General features: G+C 40.9%; 1 protein-coding gene across 3 annotated transcripts in view; it reads right to left on the bottom strand.

Moving 5' to 3' along the window:
- Positions 1-18878, bottom strand: part of LOC120535657 (C-type lectin domain family 7 member A-like) — a 281385-nt gene that overhangs the window by 134076 nt on the left and 128431 nt on the right. For all 3 annotated transcript variants that reach the window (XM_039763615.1, XM_039763614.1, XM_039763616.1), the window contains one exon: positions 6711-6818. In XM_039763615.1, coding sequence (XP_039619549.1) covers positions 6711-6818 — 108 coding nt within the window. The remainder of the gene's footprint in view (positions 1-6710; positions 6819-18878) is intronic.

An 18878-nucleotide genomic window follows, 5' to 3' on the forward strand; every position in this document is an offset into this window, starting at 1 on the left:
TATAAAGTGAAGAATGATTTCCCTCTTTAACTTTCACAACTTGTTATTGGTTATACAGCAAAACATACAATATTATTATTATATATTTGGCAAGCCGTTATTCCAAGATGAATTACATGATCTTTTTAGATTACAATTATTTACATTAATTTTTAACAATTAGAGCTCAGGCAGGTTAAGTGATTTGTTTAAGGTCACATAGTCAGAAAAAACAAATGAACTAACAACTTTATGGCAGTGCCTTAAGCACTAAACCATATTTTATTCCTGGAGCATATGACCAAAACACACAAGTCCTGTTATAAGTCACTGGAGAAAAATAAACTATTGTAGATATAAATAAAATCTAGATACAGATAGGGCATCTAAACTCATCATCTGACCGTCATTTAGAAATTATATATTCTATTTTTCTTAATTATATGTTTTTCTTTTTTAAGTGTGCATTATTTATTTGTATTTTGTATACTGTTTACTCATTATTATTATTATGCTTATCTAAAATAATTTCTTTTTCTTTATATGTAACTAATTCTTTGACATGTTGTAAAGTACTTTGAGTTACATCCTTTCTATGAAAATGTGCTATAGAAATAAAGGTCGTTTTTGTTCTGTTTTTCGTATTGGGACTATGTTCTTGTAGAATCGCCTTTTAAGCAAATCCTTCTGTACTTCTTTTTGCTCCAAGAAGCCTTGCTTTGTACATTGGTTGCTTTATAATAAATCTTGTTATACAGATCATTTGATTCCCTTTTAGTGCACATACTGAGCTTGGTGGTTCTTCTTGCCTTTATGGGGATACTGCCTCATTCCCAAGTTATTTGTATTTGTTTTGCTGCTTACTAATTTTTAAGGGTCTAATCTTGCTGAAGCCAGCATGAAGTATTTGAGGCTTAGCTGGGTTAAAGTGAGGGTCTTCTGGACAGATCAGTGAAGGTCCTGGTCAGATTTTTGGGTCTTATTTTTGGCCTCACAACCCTTTTGCCATATGTGGAACTCCAAGCCACAACACCTAGTACACAGTATTGAAACAAAATTAATTTTGAAGTAGACTAAACAGTGCAAATGGGTGCAACGTGTGTGTTAGGTGGATGATGGATATGGCTATGCTGGAGAGGTATTCTTGTTCCACATTCAGAGTCTGGTTTCTGGTACAGCCTTTAATTTTGCCAACATACATACAATGTAGTACAAAACATATAAAATATGCCTGAAGGGGATACTTACCAGTCTTGGTGTGTTTCTTATCACTTCAACGTACATAAAATCAATATTACAAATTGTGCCAAGCTCCTTAAAACAGATACATACTGTGCTCATTTTCACACTATTGCTTGGTAAAGTTTCCATCTAAGATTTTGATTTTGAATTCACAGGTATCTGCAAGTGCAAGCTCCCTGGCTCTAGTGAGATACCCTAAGAAATACAAAAGTCAAGTCCCTAGCTCTTGTTATCTGTGGAGGATCCTCAACGTGATCTGGAGGAGAAAGGTAACCCTGTGGAGATTTGCGGAAAGTGCATGAATTTCAAAGAATGAGGATTCAAGTAACATCCCATAGTTCAGGATGAACTCACTTCTCAGTGATGAAGACAAAATATTTTTCTGCACTTTTTCCTGATGAAAGAGTATCTTCTGAGGAACGCCTAGCATAAACACTGCATTACAGAAGAGGGGGGGAGGTTTCCTAACCTACCAGTATGCATCAAACACACATGTTTTTTCACCAAGCTTATCACAGAAATAGAGAGGCACAGGAAAAAAGAGGAGACCTGTCTGACTTGTCACAGTCCAGTCAACACCCAACCAGCTGATAGAAACAGCACTTGTTGTCTAAAATAACGGCAACGGACCTCACCCGAGATTATTACAACACTGAAATTTCACCTTGCCACGTTACACTTTTGGAAGACAGTGAATGGCTGAAAGTGTATATTGCTGTTTGGACTAATAGAGAAATGATGCTTATCTAATTCTGAAACGAAAGATACATCTTAACATATTAGTACATAAAATATGTTATGTTGTGCTATACATGGGACTCACAAGTAGTCCCATCCCAGTAGTTCTAAAAATTAATGTATAGTGTCTTTGCATTCTTGATGAAACTCTTCTTATTTCTTTTATCATGTGTATATTAAAAGAAATCTAGCAGTCTTTCTAAAGTTTCCGTAATATCTGCTTTACAAACTATAATATTTAGCTGTGATGAAGATAAAGGTAACGGTTGTGGGCAGGATTGGCACTCCAGCCACCATAAAAAAACCTCACACTGGTTCTGTTCCATCTGAGCTAGTGTGGTGCTGTGGTATCACCCATTGCATGGCTGCAGTCGGGTCCTAATCTGGGATCATCATGTGGTGGGTGTGGCAATGTGCTGTATCAGCACTTGCTTCTCTCTCTATCTCTCTCTGTACATTATCAATTTAAAAGAGAGCATCTATACACAGTATGAGTATATGTGAGTAATAGGACATTCAATTACAATTTTAGTTAACTACTTAAAGGCCCTTAAAGAATTCCCTGTCTACAGCTGCAGCTTTAGTTTTTAATGCCTTGCCAAAAAAGATAACATTTTTACACATCATGGCTGTAGTTTTAAGATGTGACTTAGGATGCACTCTTCTGGTGTGCCAGATCTGCAATTTTTTTAAATAATAGATGACTATATTTTCATTGTATTTTACTCACATAAACAAGATGAACTTAATTAACAGTACCAATAATCTGTCACCTTAAAACATCTGTTTCGATGGTTTGCCTCACGCTGTGTTGAGTATCTAATTACTTGGAAACAGAACTTTAACAGCCAGCTGATCAAAGGTGTGTAACAGCCCATGTCACAAAACCATCTCACAAAGCCCAAATCACAAAGTCATATCATGAAGCCCATATCACACACCACAAAAACATGGAATTTTAAAATAAATATGGCTTGTCTGAAGGACCAGGAAAAAAAGAGAAGGAAGAAACAGCAATGCAAATACAAAAAGTATGCCAGGACAAGGCAAAGGTGAAGTCAGAAGAGGAGACCAACCATTTCATCTGACCATCAGCGAAAGGATCTCATGAATAACACCGACTGCAAAGTCAAAAGCCGCCCGAGGACAAACTTCTAATCCTTGACATTCTTCGAAAGAGTTTCTATGGACTATATATATGCTTTGTTCTTATATCTAGCGTGATTGAAATAATAGATTGAAAAATAAGACACCTACAGTGCATCCGGAAAATATTCACAGCGCATCACTTTTTCCACATTTTGTTATGTTACAGCCTTATTCCAAAATGGATTAAATTCATTTTTTTTCCTCAGAATTCTACACACAACACCCCACAATGAGAACTTGAAAAAAGTTTACTAGAGGGTTTTGCAAATTTACTAAAAATAAAAAACTGAGAAATCACATATACATAAGTATTCACAGCCTTACCTCAATACTTTGTCGATGCACCTTTGGCAGCAATTACAGCCTCAAGTTTTTTTGATGATGCCACAAGCTTGGCACACCTATCCTTGGCCAGTTTCGCCCATTCCTCTTTGCAGCACCTCTCAAGCTCCATCAGGTTGGATGGGAAGCATCGGTGCACAGCCATTTTAAGATCTCTCCAGAGATGTTCAAATGGATTTAAGTCTGGGCACTGGCTGGGCCACTCAAAGACATTCATAGAGTTGTCCTGAAGCTACTCCTTTGATATCTTGGCTGTGTGCTTAGGGTCATTGTCCTGCTGAAAGATGAACCGTCGCCCCAGTCTGAGGTCACGAGCGCTCTGGAGCAGGTTTTCATCTAGGATGTCTCTGTACATTGCTGCAGTCATCTTTCCCTTTATCCTGACTAGTCTCTCAGTTCCTGCCGCTGAAAAACATCCCCACAGCATGATGCTGCTACCACCATGCTTCACTGTAGGGATGGTATTGGCCTGGTGATGAGCGGTGCCTAGTTTCCTCCAAACGTGACGCCTGACATTCACACCAAAAAGTTCAATCTTTGTCTCATCAGACCAGAGAATTTTGTTTCTCATGATCTGAGAGTTCTTCAGGTGCCTTTTGGCAAATTCCAGGCGGGCTGCCATGTGCCTTTTACTAAGGAGTGGCTTCCGTCTGGCCACTCTACCATACAGGCCTGATTGGTGGATTGCTGCAGAGATGGTTGTCCTTATGGAAGGTTCTCATCTCTCCACAGAGGACCTCTGGAGCTCTGACAGAGTGACCATCGGGTTCTTGTTCACCTCCCTGACTAAGGCCCTTCCCCCCTGATCGCTCAGTTTAGATGGCCGGCCAGCTCTAAGAAGAGTCCTGGTGATTTTGAACTTCTTCCATTTACGGATGATGGAGGCCACTGTGCTCATTGGGACCTTCAAAGCAGCAGAAATGTTTCTGTAACCTTTCCCAGATTTGTGCCTCGAGACAATCCTGTCTCGGAGGTCTACAGACAATTCCTTTGACTTCATGCTTGGTTTGTGCTCTGACATGAACTGTCAACTGTGGGACCTTATATAGACAGGTGTGTGCCTTTCCAAATCATGTCCAATCAACTGAATTTACCACAGGTGGACACCAATTAAGCTGCAGAAACATCTCAAGGATGATCAGGGGAAACAGGATGCACCTGAGCTCAATTTTGAGCTTCATGGCAAAGGCTGTGAATACTTATGTACATGTGATTTCTCAATTTTTTCATTTTTAATAAATTTGCAAAAATCTCAAATAAACTTTTTCACGTTGTCATTATGGGGTGTTGTGTGTAGAATTCTGAGGAAAAAAATGAATTTAATCCATTTTGGAATAAGGCTGTAACATAACAAAATGTAGGAAAAAGTAATGCACTGTGAATACTTTCCGAATGCATTGTATGTGTGATGTAGCCACATTGCTTGCCCATAGGGTTTATCAGGGCTAAATGGTCATTCCACAAAAGAAAAGACAAGTGTGGTAAAGGCAGGGCATATTGTTTGGTTGGTAAGTGGCATACCTAAAAGAAATGCACTTTTAATTGTGTTGCAATGTTACCTGTATGTCTGTCAGTGCTGGTGATAGTAAATTCTTAAGCAGAAGATCCTGTTGAATATTGTGATGTATTCTCTAATGTCTATTTAGGGATATCTATGTATGAATGTGAGGGGTTTCTAAGTAGAATATTGTGGGGTGAGTGACAATGAGGCTTCACCTGAGACTTTGTCCACAGCATTCCTATATGTATGTGTATTTGTATACTCAGCAAAAAAAGAAACGTCCTCTGACTTTCAACTGTTTTTACTTTCAGTAAACTTAATGTGTAAATATTTGTATGAACACTAAAAGAGTCAACACCATAAGACATAAACTAAAAATGTTTCACATTGTGTCCCTGAATGAAGGGAGGCTCAAAATCAAAAGTACCAGTCAGTATCTGGTGTGGCCACCAGCTGCTTGAAGTACTGCAGTGCATCTCCTCCTCATGGACTGGACCAGATTTGTCAGTTCTTGCTGTGAGATGTTACCCCACTCTTCCACCAAGGCACCTGCAAGTTCCTGGACATTTCTGGGGGGAATGGCCCTAGCCCTCAACCTGCGATCCAACAGGTCCCAGACGTGCTCAATGGGATTGAGATCCGGGCTCTTTCACTGCGAGGATGATCAGCTGTCCTTCCTGTCTCCCTGTAGCGCTGTCTTAGGCGTCACACAGTGCGGACATGGCAATTTATTGCAGTCCTCATGCCTCCCTGCAGCATGCCTAATGTACGTTCACGCAGATGAGCAGGGACCCTGGGCATCTTTCTTTGGGTGTTTTTCACAGTCAGTAGACAAGTCTCTTTAGTGTCCTGTGTTTTTAGAACTGTGACCTTAAATGCCTACTTTCTGTAAGCTGTTAAGGTCTTAACGACCATTCCACAGGTGCATGTTAATTAATTGATTATGGTTAATTGAACATGCATGGAAAATATTGTTTAAACCCTTTACAATGAAGATCTGTAAAGTTATTTGGATTTTTAAAACATTATTGTTGAAATACACAGTCCTGAAAAAGGGACGTTTCTTTTTTTGCTGAGTATATATGTGATAACCGTAAGGTGCAAGAATAGACCAAACTAGTAATGGACTTGGTAAGCCCAGGATAACACACCACTGTTCAGTTTTATTTTGTACTCTTGATTTGTCCATTCTTTGTTAGAAATTTGCATTGGCTCTGCCTTTGAAGATTTTTCCTTGTAATGGTTTGTTGTGTCATTTACTGTAGGTAAAAACCTAACTGGGGCTTTGTTTAGAAGTTCTTACCTTACCCACTCACAGGTAAAACTTTTAGAGATTAATGAATGTGGAATAATGTAATGAACGTGGCTTGTAAAATTTAAGGAGGAACTTGGGCAGCAGTCATTTTTTAAACATGTGCCAGAGCATTCCAGGTCCCACTCATGCAAAACAAGGTCAATTTGAGTCCAACCTTTGCAATTCGTAAAGCCCAATAATAATATAATATGAATTGTGTTCCATTAATAATGCATTCATGAGCAATAAAATGAAACATAAATAAGTTTGTCTAAAAGAAACAATATGCATTTAAGAAAAATACTGTATACAAACAATCTGATTTGATATTTTTACAAGTTAATGGGTCTATATCAAAATTACTTAAAAATATTAAATAATAAATAATGCATTTAAAATATGTAAATATTTCATTATGAAAAACAACATATATTTTTATTATGTTTTAATTTTTTCATCACTTACACTGAACACTGATGCCAATAATAATCAACAGGAGCACACAACAAAGTACTGCTAGGCTTATAGTGGTCCACTTGTAGAAACAAACAGAGTTATAAAATGGTTTTCTAGCTGTAATAGAAGAAAAATCATAAAGGACATTTGTGTTAGTTTGTACTCTTCACAATTCTGATGACTCCTACAATCTACTTTATTTAAAAACATATTACTCAAATACAGTAATTAATTTATTTAAAGCACAGGAAAATTCCGATCAAAAAGAAAACAAAACAATGCAGTGGTGGTCTGAAACATTTCAATTTTACAACTAAATAATGTAACTTTTTTCATTTAACAGTAATTTTACTTTGCATTCTCTTATATATTTTATTATTATCTAGTTTTGATTTGTTTTCATTCTAGTTTGCCCAATGATATTTTTGTATAAAATAAATATTTGTTGCTGTTCAGTTCTAGGAAACTTTGTTTTATTAAAAATGATACATGTCTTTTCAGTATAAGTGACCCTAAAAGTTCACCTTTTGAACAGGTCAACACATTTTTTTTCATTGAGTTATTTTACATTTACCATTTCATTATCTGGATAAATATTTCAAATGAAAGTCCAACCATCCAACCAACCCGCTATATCCTAACTACAAGGTCATGGGGGTCTGCTGGAGCCAATCCCAGCCAACACAGGGCACAAGGCAGGAAACAAACCTTGGGCAGGGCGCCAGCCCACGGCAGGGCGCGCACACACACACACACACCCACACATCAAGCACAGACTAGGGACAATTTACAAACGACAATGCACCTAGCTTTCATGTCTTTGGACTGTGGGAGGAAACCGGACCACCCGAAGGAAACCCACGCAGACATGGGGAGAACATGCAAACTCCACGCAGGGAGGACCCGGAAACGAACCCGGGTCTCCTAACTGCGAGGCAGCAGCGCTCAAATGAAAGTCCATTCAAATAAAAATAGGTCGGAATAAAAAGAACTATAGTGTACTTTAGAAACACTTTTGAAATTCTCAATCATTTTTGAACAATGGAAGAAATTATCAAATTACTGGTGAAAAGACCTTACTTTTACACTCAGCAATACCACATTTTATTCTTGAATGTTTATATTGTGTTTACTTTTGTCATAGTAGTAAAGGTTTTGTTTTTTTTATATAAACACTAAGACCAAGTTTAATTAATGTTGTGCTGGCAGCATGAGTGGGCATCATAGGTGCTAACAGGGTTATCGAATAATCCATCAAGTGATATACTGAAAAGATCTCACCCAACATCAACATCTCTATTCTACAAAAACAAGCAGTAATATGCACAATGTTCACTGTCACCAGAGTCCTTGGCACAGCTAGCAGTAATTAATACCAGACATTTTCTTTTGAGGTGACCCTGACTAGGCACCCTAACCCTGACTAGACTTAAATTTTGGAATTTACCCCTACCCAAGACTTTCAAGCATGCTTTCTTCAAGCTGAAAGGCTGTGTGATCCAAAGAAATGAAATAAAATAATAATAATAATGAAAGATTTACTATTATTTCTAAAGCATTTCAATCTTCTTAATACAAGAAGAAAGTGTGAAGCATTTACACATATAGATCAGAAACTAAAAAAAAAAAATCCAGCTGTGCCTGAAGCTTGGAATTCAAACAATGGAATAAACCAATCCTATGCCAGTGTTTAATGTCATGGTAAACAATTTCTCCAAAGGCTGGAACTCTATGGGCACAATAATAGAAATTTTTAAATTATTGCTAGTTTGTGGCCATTTGTTGTATCTGAATCTTTTGTTGATTTTGAGGCATGGTGGCACAATGATTAGTACAGCTGGCTCAGAACTTAGGTCACATTTTTTGCCAAATTAACTGATCCAGCATAGTTTACAGACACTTCCTTAATTTCCATAATTTTGTTAAACTCATGGAAAAGCAAACATCTTGGGGTTCACTTATCACTACTCCTTAGTAATACTTTCTGATGCTCTGTTTTTATTTGTTTTTCTCTCTCGTTAATAATCCAAGACTTGTTATACCACCATTAAGCATTTGCTACAAACTCTCCTTTAACTTTCATAACCAAATTGCTTATAAGCCAAATTCCAAAATAACATTTGGAATCTCCTTGAGAGGGGCTGGACTCTCTACCACTCTGGAGTTGCCCCCGGTGAGAGGCGCCGAGCAGGTGTGGGCATACTTATTGCCCCCCGACTCCGAGCCTGTGCATTGGGGTTTACCCAGGTGGACGAGAGGGCGGCCTCCCTCCGCCGGGTGGGGAAGGGTCCTGACTGTTGTTTGTGCGTATGTGCCGAACAGCAGTTTGGAGTATCCACCCTTTTTGGAGTCTCTGGAGGGGTTGCTAGAGGGCATACCTTCTGAGGATTCCCTCGTTTTGCTGGGAGACTTCAATGCTCACGTGGGCAATGACAGTGAGACCTGGAAGGACGTGATTGGGAGGAATGGCCCCCCCGATCTGAACCCGAGTGGTGTTTTGTTATTGGACTTCTGTGCTCGTCATGGATTGTCCATAACGAACACCATGTTCAAGCATAAGGGTGTTCATATGTGCACTTGGCACCAGGACACCCTAGGCCTCAGGTCGATGATCGACTTTGTGGTTGTGTCGCCGGACTTGCGGCCATATGTCTTGGACACTCGGGTGAAGAGGGGCGAGCTGTCAACTGATCACCACCTGGTGGTGAGTTGGCCGATGGTGGGGAAGATGCCGGTCAGACCTGGTAGGCCCAAGCGTGTTGTGAGGGTCTGCTGTGAACGGCTGGCAGAGTCCCCTGTCAGAAGTAGCTTCAACTCCCACCTCCGCAGAACTTCAACCACGTCCCGAGGGAGGTGGGGACATTGAGTCCGAATGGGCCATGTTCCGTGCCTCTATTGTTGAGGCGGCTGACCGGAGCTGTGGCGCAAGGTGGTCGGTGCCTGTCGTGGCGGCAATCCCGAACCCGTTGGTGGACACCGCGGTGAGGGATGCCGTCAAGCTGAAGAAGGAGTCCTATAGGACTTTTTGTCCTGTGGGTCTCTGGAGGCAGCTGATAGGTACCGGCAGGCCAAGCGAACGCGCTTCGGTTGTTGCTGAGGCAAAACTCGGGCATGGGAGGAGTTTGAGAGGCCATGGAGAGCGACTTTGGACGGCCGAGGAGATTCTGGTCCACCGTCCGCGTCTCAGGAGGGGAAGCAGTGCAGTGTCAACACCGTATATGGTGGGGATGGTGCGCTGCTGACCTCGACTTCGGGCGTTGTGGGTCGGTGGGAGGAGTACTTCAAGACCTCCTCAATCCCACTAACATGCCTTCCAATGAGGAAGCAGAGCCTGGGGACTCTGAGGTGGGCTCTCCCATCTCTGGGACTGAAGTCACCGAGGTGGTCAAAAACTCCTTGGTGGCAGGGCCCGGGGTGGATGAGATCGCCGGAGTTCCTTAAGGCTCTGGATGTTGTAGGACTGTCTTGGTTGACACGTCTCTGCAACATCGCATGGACATCGGGACAGTGCCTCTGGATTGGCAGACCGGGGTGGTGGTCCCCTCTTTAAAAGGGGACGGAGGGTGTGTTCCAACTATAGAGGATCACACTCCTCAGCCTCCCTGGAAAAGTCTATTAGGGGTTCTGGAGAGGAGGGTCCGTCGGATAGTGAACCTCGGATTCAGGAGGAACAGTGTGGTTTTTGTCCTGGTCGGAACAGTGGACCAGCTCTTCACCCTTAGCAGAGTCCTGGAGGGTGCATGGGAGTTTGCCCGACCGGTCTACATGTGTTTTGTGGACTTGGAAAAGGCATTCGACCGTGTCCCTCGGGAATCCTGTGGGGGTGCTCGGGAGTATGGGGTACCGGACCCCCTGATAAGAGCTGTTCGGTCTCTGTACAACCGGTGTCAGAGCTTGGTCCGCATTGCCGGCAGTAAGTCGAGCCCGTTTCCAGTGAGAGTTGGACTCCGCCAGGGCTGCCCTTTGTCACCGATTCTGTTCATAACTTTTATGGACAGAATTTCTAGGCGCAGCCAGGGTGTTGAAGAGGTCGGTTTGGTGGACTCAGGATTGGGTCACTGCTTTTGCAGATGATGTTGTCCTGTTTGCTTCATCAGGCCGTGATCTTCAGCTCTCTCTGGATCGGTTCGCAGCTGAGTGTGAAGCGGCTGGGATGAGAATCAGCACCTCCAAATCCGAGAGCATGGTCCTCAGCCGGAAAAGGGTGGAGTGCCCTCTCAGGGTTGGGGGAGAGATCCTGCCCCAAGTGGAGGAGTTCAAGTATCTCGGGGTCTTGTTCACGAGTGAGGGAAGAATGGAGCGTGAGATCGACAGGTGGATCGGTGCGGCATTAGCAGTGATGCGGGCTCTGCATCGGTCTGTCGTGGTGAAAAAGGAGCTGAGCCGTAAGGCAAAGCTCTCAATTTACCAGTCGATCTACGCTCCTACCCTCACCTATGGTCATGAGCTATGGGTAGTGACGAAAGAGCGAGATCTTGAATACAAGCGGCTGAAATGAGTTTCCTCCGCAGGGTGTCTGGGCTTTCCCTTAAAGATAGGGTGAGAAGCTCAGTCATCCGGGAGGGGCTCAGAGTAGAGCCGCTGCTCCTCCGCATCGAGAGGAGTCAGATGAGGTGGCTCGGGCATCTGATCAGGATGCCTCCTGGACGCCTCCCTGGTGAGGTGTTCCGGCACGTCCAACGGGAGGAGGCCCGGGGAAGACCCAGGACACGCTGGAGGGACTATGTCTCCGGCTGGCCTGGGAACGCCTTGGGATTCTCCCGGAAGAGCTGGAAGAAGTGGCCGGGGAGAGGGAAGTCTGGGCCTTTCTGCTTAAGCTGCTGCCCCCGCGACCCGACCTCGGATAAGTGGAAGAGGATGGATGGATGGATGGCATTTGGAGTCAGGGGTGTCCTTCTCAAGCTAGAGCTTTCTTTAGTGACATGTTGTTCATGCCTTTCTAACATAATGCACCTTCCATGCTGTTTTTCTTAAATGAACAACACAGTTCTACTTTTCCCTGTAACGTACTACCTACTACTCTGTAAAGGGTATCGGTAACGTACATGTCTTTTGTAATCTTTTTAAAAAAACAATATTATACCAACGTTCCCTGTGGGATCATTTGCTAGCCCCCATTGATATGGATTTCTTCTGGGCTTTTGCCAAGCCTCCATGACGTTGTTCTATAAATAACTTGCAGGCTGTCACTACACCTGGGGGGTTTCTGTGCCCAGGTTGTACCACCCATACTGGTATGTTGAGATCTTCTCTCATTCTCAAGTCAAATTAAAAATAATAAATTAAGGCACATTAAACCAATACATATAACATCCATCCATCCAATATCCAACCCGCTATATCCTAACTACAGGGTCACGGGGGTCTGCTGGAGCCAATCCCAGCCAACACAGGGCACAAGGCAGGGCGCCAGCCCACCACAGATACATATAACATAAAATGTATACTTTCAACATCCATATAGGTACAAAATTAAATAGCATTAGAAAGTCTACAACATTAGATTCTGGTCATTTAATTTTGAACTGTTTTTCCTCACGTTTATGGTGATTTAAATTTTTTTATTATACTGATGGCAACATCATCATGGTGTCATCTGGAAATATTTTTGCAATAGGTACTGCAATTTTGTGCTGTTAATTAATGGTGGTGGCAATTAATGTATAGTAAATACTTGTGCTGCTGGTAACATTATTGGGCAGCACCTATTAAAGAAGGTAAGATGGTGGTACTGTATGCATATCCAACCGTATTTGTTTTGAATCTAGAAAAAGGTAATTGGAAACCTTTTAGATAGATAGATAGATAGATAGATAGATAGATAGATAGATAGATAGATAGATAGATAGATAGATAGATAGATAGATAGATAGATAGATACTTTATTAATCCCAAGGGGAAATTCACATAATCCAGCAGCAGTATACTGATACAAAGAAACAATATTAAATTAAATAGTAATAAAAATAAAACAATGAAAAAAATGAAAAATAAAAATAAAAAAAGCATTAAAAGTACTTCCAAGAAGTTTATGACTCTTTGTTTTCTGGACTTTGATTCCCATATATTTTTATGTTATTTTTAATTACTGATTTGGCTGACACCTTTCTCCAAGATGATCTAAAGCATTTGAGATATAACTGATCACATTTAATTTCTTTTTCAAATTGTAGCACAGGTAAGTGAAGTGATTGGCTCATGGTCACACAAGACCAGTAAAAGGATCTCAACCCACAATCTCAGATCATGAAGTTCAAAATCTTAACCTCTATACCAAACTGTCCAGCTGATGTTCACAAATTTCTGTGTGTGTTTTAACCTTATTGCTTGAACCATAACTTATATTTTGTTTTATCCCTCAATATTCCTCATTTCCTAGTTTTTCTTAATTACAAAACCTCAGAAAACTCTCTCCCTTCAGTCTTCTTAACACAATGTGTGTGCAAAGCATTTTATTAATCTTTTTTGGTTTTAAATTTCCACCATAGATCAATGGTGTATTGTATTATTCAGATGAAGATCAAAACTGCCCCTCATCAGACCTTCACAAAGCCAGTCACAAGAGTATACAGTATACTTAATCTTTGAAAACAGAAAAAATGTTTGTGCGTTTTTTTGGCTAAGCAAAATAGTAGGAAAACAAGTATGTCATTTTGTGTGATAATACTGGCAAAAAGCGAGTGGGCATAATAAAACTTCAAATCTGTGTAGGTTAACTAGTATGCAAGAAAGAGTTCCATTACGATGCAAAAAGGAAAAAATCTTGGAGGTGCTCAAAGCAACCAACTGGCACAGACTTTTAACATACTACCAAAGATAACAAATACGCTTAAATCATCACTGGAAGAGACCATTGGTGGTCCTCAACGGAGCAAATGATTTTTCATCAGGTGAGCCTAACATTATGGCAAGCAGAAGAGGTTTCTCATTCTTGTTCTCTCTACCCACCTCTTACCTTTACAGAAGACCATGACCTTATTAAAAAGATGTGCCAAGCATCCTGATGTCCCCAGTCCCATGCAGAAAAAGTGTTATGCACTGTTTGAATATCTGAACAGAAGTAAAATAATAACAATGGGGTCTCAATATTTCATTACTTTTGTGTTAATGCCACAGGAGTTTTCTCAATTGCAACAAACTGGTTTATGTACAAAATGGGTTTAATTTAATTGGTCTCCCCAAAATGTATTTACTTCAATAGTTTCTGAATTCAGTAAAGCGGTAGGACAGTTTCAAATACAGTAAAATTACAAATTAAGAATATTTAACAAAGTGTTAATTATAGGAAAACTGTCATTATTTGTCAGGATCCCATCAGTATGTCTATGTTCACTGTGCATGTGTGTTTTTAATAGCTTCACTACAGTTATTAATTAATTAATTAATTAATTAATTGATTAATAGCTATGATCCAATTCCAGCATATCCTGAGTTTTTCTGTTTAATTTGTAGAATTCATTTTGTCCTTTTTGTTGTTTCAGATTATTATTTCATTTCATGAGCATTGCTGTGCTGTTGATAGCAATTATTACATTGTTAAAGTATATGAACTTGATGCTTGATTGCAGCAGGGTATGTACAACCTGCTGTTTTAGCTTGAAACCAAAAAATCGCTATATCGCGCTTCGACTTTCGTGACTTCACTCTATCACAGATTTTATATGTAAGCATATCTAAATATATAACTCGGATTTTTCGCTGCTTCGTGGGTTTCTGTAGACAATTTACTTCTGCTACATGCTTCCTCAGTTGGTTTGCCCAGTTGATTTCATACAAGGGACGCTATTGGCAGATGGCTGAGTAGCTACCCAATCAGAGCACGCTGTTAAGTTCCTGTGTGCTGATTGGCTCAGCGACGGAGCACTGATTTCAATTCCGCTGCGTTAACCAGGAAGTCTCGTCTCGCTCATTCAGCATTAACGTGTTTAGCTGTGCAAAGAGTTGTGTTTATCTTTGTGCATAGTCAAGCCCTTTGTTATGGCTCCAAAACGATCTACTCCTGCTACTGCTTCAGGAGCCGTGCCCAGGCGCCAACGGAAGATGCTAACAATTGCCGAAAAGGTAAAAGTTTTGGATATGGTGAAGTAAGGGAACAGCTACACCGCTGCAGGACGCCATTACGGCATCAATGAGTCCACAATCTCTTTTTATTCTAAAAGGAGGAAAAGAATATAAGATCTACGGCTGCAGTGTCCTTTAACCAGGGCACAAAACGAGTTGTAAGTGGATGTAATAAGGCAGTAGTCCGGAAGAAATCTGCTTTAGAGATTTGGATTGAAGACTGTCGGAAGAACAACGGCGGTGCTACACAATTGCCTGAAAAGGATCCTTTAGAAAAGCTGTAACGCTCTCCTTAGTTGTGCAGTAAAATTAAATTCATCGTTATCGGACAAGTCGTCGTATTATTGTTGGTGAGTACCCATAACTAATTTTCTACGTACTTAGTACATGTACGTACATTTATTGTAACTGTACATACATTTTATACAATTTTTCTTGCATTGTAGGTATTTATTGCCGGTGGCCTGTCTATCTTAAGGGCTGTAACATACGTAATATCGGAGATGCTCTACAGTATCTTTAAAATAACATTTTGGTTTTATGTACAGCATTTACATGTTATAGATTGTTTCACTTTTTTTTATATTACCTAATCAATCACAATATGTTTAAAACTGTATTACGTGTTAAATTAAACTCCTCAATGATATATGATACGTATGTTTGTGAGTAGCATATAAACAGTGTGTTTATATACATAATTGCAAAGAATCTAACCTAATAACTAAGAGAATATGAAAGGTTTATGCTGTATAACTGTGCGGGGAATATTTATGAACAGTGTGGGAGAGTTTATAAGGGCTTAAAATATATAAAAATAACCATACAAACATATGGTTTCTACTTCGCGGATTTTCACCTATCGGGGGTTCTGGAACGCAACCCGTGATCGAAGAGGGATTACTGTAATACAAAAACTGCAGTTCCCTGTGTTTATATACATACTAGGACAAGAAACAACATTGATAAATCTTTAAGTGAGAAATCTTAAATGTAAAAAATTAATAGACTCCTTCGGGCCAGGGTTCATTTAGCAAGAGAGAAGAACAATGTATGGTCAAGATCTTTGGATAATATAACTATCCAACAAAGACTTTTTAAATTTCTAATGAGTTTTTCAATACAATGTGGATCTGTAGTCAGGTTGTCTGTGTCAGTCTGAGAGATGCAAACAATCCTCATACCTGGCCATAAAACTCTTGTCTCTATTCAATCCATGTGGCAATGTGTTAAATTTTAGCTTGAGTTTAATTTCCCATTCTTTTCTCTCTTGCTGTGTTCTGAAGTTGCCCATACGCACTGTGACATTAAAGTCCCTCTCACAGTGTCCATGGCTGTTGAAGTGGGCCGATACAGGAACATCTCTGTTGCCTCATTTAATGTGGAACCTGTGTAAATTCATTCTCTGGCGGAGTGTTGGTCCAGCTTCTCCCACATAGACTGCAGTGTCAAGACATTTCATGCACAGAATTAGGTAGACCATATTAGATGTTCTGCAGGGAAATTATCCCTTTATGTGATGTTCTAGTTAGCAGTGTGGTATAACTATGCGGTCTGTATTATAAATGTGGGCACACGTTTTACATCTTTTCTGTAGGCAGGGAGATGTGCCATTTTCTGTTGGTTCGCTTAGGGAGCTTCGGACAATTAGTTGCCAACGGTTTGGTAGTTGCCTGTATGCCAGGAGGGGAGGTTCAGGAAATACATTTTTCAGTGTTTGGTCATTGTTTAGCATTGGCTGAAGTTCATTTATAATTTTTCGAAGTGCTTCAAGATGTGGGTTGTAGGTGACAACAAGGGGGATACGGTTCTTATTGTCTTTGTTTTTATATTCCAAAAGTTTGTCTCTGGGTATGGCAGTAGCTCTTCTTATTTGAGTGTCTGTTGTTTTGGGGGTATAACCTTGTCTGATGAAATCTTATCTGAGCTCCTGCAGTTATTTATCCCAGTCTGTCATGTCTGAGCAAATACGATTCTACCATATTGCTTGGCGGAAAATAATGGAGCGCCTAATAAGGTTGTGGTGGAAGCTATTACTTCTTAGGTAGGGCAGTCTGTCTGTTGGTTTGTGAAAAACAGAAGTTACAAGGGTGTTGTCTTTCAGTTGAACGGTGGTTTCAAGCAATCTGACTTCTGTTTTTGAGTAATTCAGCTGCAGCTTTATGTTGGGGTGAAAAGAATTATATTCATTACGAAAATGTAGTAGGTCCTTCTCACTGGCAGTTCAGATTATGAAGATGTCATCTGTGTAACGGGGATACAACATTAGTCTTAAGATGCACATTGACATGAAATCTTTCTCCAATTTTTCCATAAGCAGGTTTGCATAGTGAGGTGCAAACCGACATCCCATTGCAGTCCCCATTTGTTGCAAGTAGAAATCTTGTGAATTTTATCATTTCTATTACCGATTTTGTGGGAAAATCATGTTGTCTGAGGTATGTTTCACATGTCAATATGCCATCATCATGGGGGATGTTTGTGTAACGTACCTCAGCATCCATTGTGGCCAGTAAGGTTCCCTCAAGTAAGGGGCCTATAGCAGACAGTTTTTTTAAGAAGTCAGTGGTGTCCTGGATGTAGCTGGTTGTATTGCGGGCGAGGGGATGTCCTCCACCCAACCTGAAACATTTTATGTAAGGGAGCAAATTCCTGAGATTAAAGGCCTTCCTGGGTTCCAACCCAGCCACAGGGCATGCACAAACCAGTGTGTTTCTTCGTGCCGGTCCCAAGCCGGATAAATGGGGAGGGTTACGTCAGGAAGAGCATCTGAATATGCAGACGACAATACAAATCTCCATACCGGATCGGTCGAGCCCCGGGTAAACAGCGACCGCCACCAGTACTTTTAGCCAACAGGGTGCTAGTGGAAATTGGGCTACTGTTGGCCGAAGAAGAAGAAGGAGAAGGGGGGGGGAGACGTGTCCGGAGGCAGGAGGAGAGGAGGAAAGTAAAGAGAGTGGAACTGAGGGTAGGAACTTTAAATGTTGGCAGTATGACTGGTAAGGGGAGAGAGTTAGCAGATATGATGGAGAGAATGAAGGTTGATATACTGTATTGTGCGTGCAAGAGACTAAATGGAAGGGAAGTAAGGCCATGTGGATCAGAGGTGAATTCAAATTGTTCTATCAAGGTGTGGATGGGAGGAGTAATGGGGTAGGAGTTATTCTGAAGGAACAGTATGTCAAAAGTGTTTTGGAGGTGAAAAAAGTGTCAGACAGAGTAATGATTATGAAGCTGGAAATTGGATGTGTAATGATGGATGTTGTTAGTGCAAATTCACTGCAAGTTGGGTGTGAAATTAGTTGAGAAAGAAGATTTTTGGAGTCAGATGAAGTGTACCCAAGGGACAGAGAGTGGTGATTGTAACGGATTTCAATGGACATGTTGGTGAAGGGAACAGTGGAGATGAGGAGGTGATGGGTAGGTATGGTGTCAAGGAGAGGAATGAAGAAGGTTAGAGGCTAGTGGATTTTGCCAAAAGGATGAACATGGCTTTGGTGAATACATATTTTAAGAAGAGGGAGAAACACAGGGTTAGGTACAAGAGTGGAGGAAGATGCACACAGGTAGATTACATCCTATACAGAAGAGCTGATCTGATCGAGATTGAAGACTGCAAAGTGGTGGCAGGGGAAAGTGTAGTTAAGCAGCATAGGATGGTGGTCTGTAGGATGACGTTGGAGATCAAGAAGAGGAAGAGAGTGAGGGCAGAGCCAAGGATCAAATGGTGTTAGTTGAAAAAGGAAGACTGCAAGGTTGAGTATAAGGAGGAGGTGAGACAGGCTCTGGGTGGCAGTGAAGAGTTACCAGATAGCTGGGAAACTACAGCAGATGTAGTAAGGGTGACAGTAAGAAGGGTGCTTGGTGTGACATCTGGAAAGAGGATGGAGGAAAAGGAAACCTGGTGGTTGAATAAGGAATACAGGAGAGTATACAGAGTAAAAGGATGGCAAAGAAGTGAGATAGTCAGAGAGATGCAGAAGTAGATAACAGTACAAGGAGATAAGGTGCAAGAGAGAGGTGGCAAAGGCTAAAGAAAAGGTGTATGATGAGTTGTATGAGAGGTTGGACACTAAGGAGGGAAAAAAGGACCTGTACCGATTGCCTAGACAG

Source organism: Polypterus senegalus, chromosome 9 (assembly GCF_016835505.1).
Source record: "Polypterus senegalus isolate Bchr_013 chromosome 9, ASM1683550v1, whole genome shotgun sequence".
In the NCBI taxonomy this organism is placed as follows: domain Eukaryota; kingdom Metazoa; phylum Chordata; class Cladistia; order Polypteriformes; family Polypteridae; genus Polypterus; species Polypterus senegalus.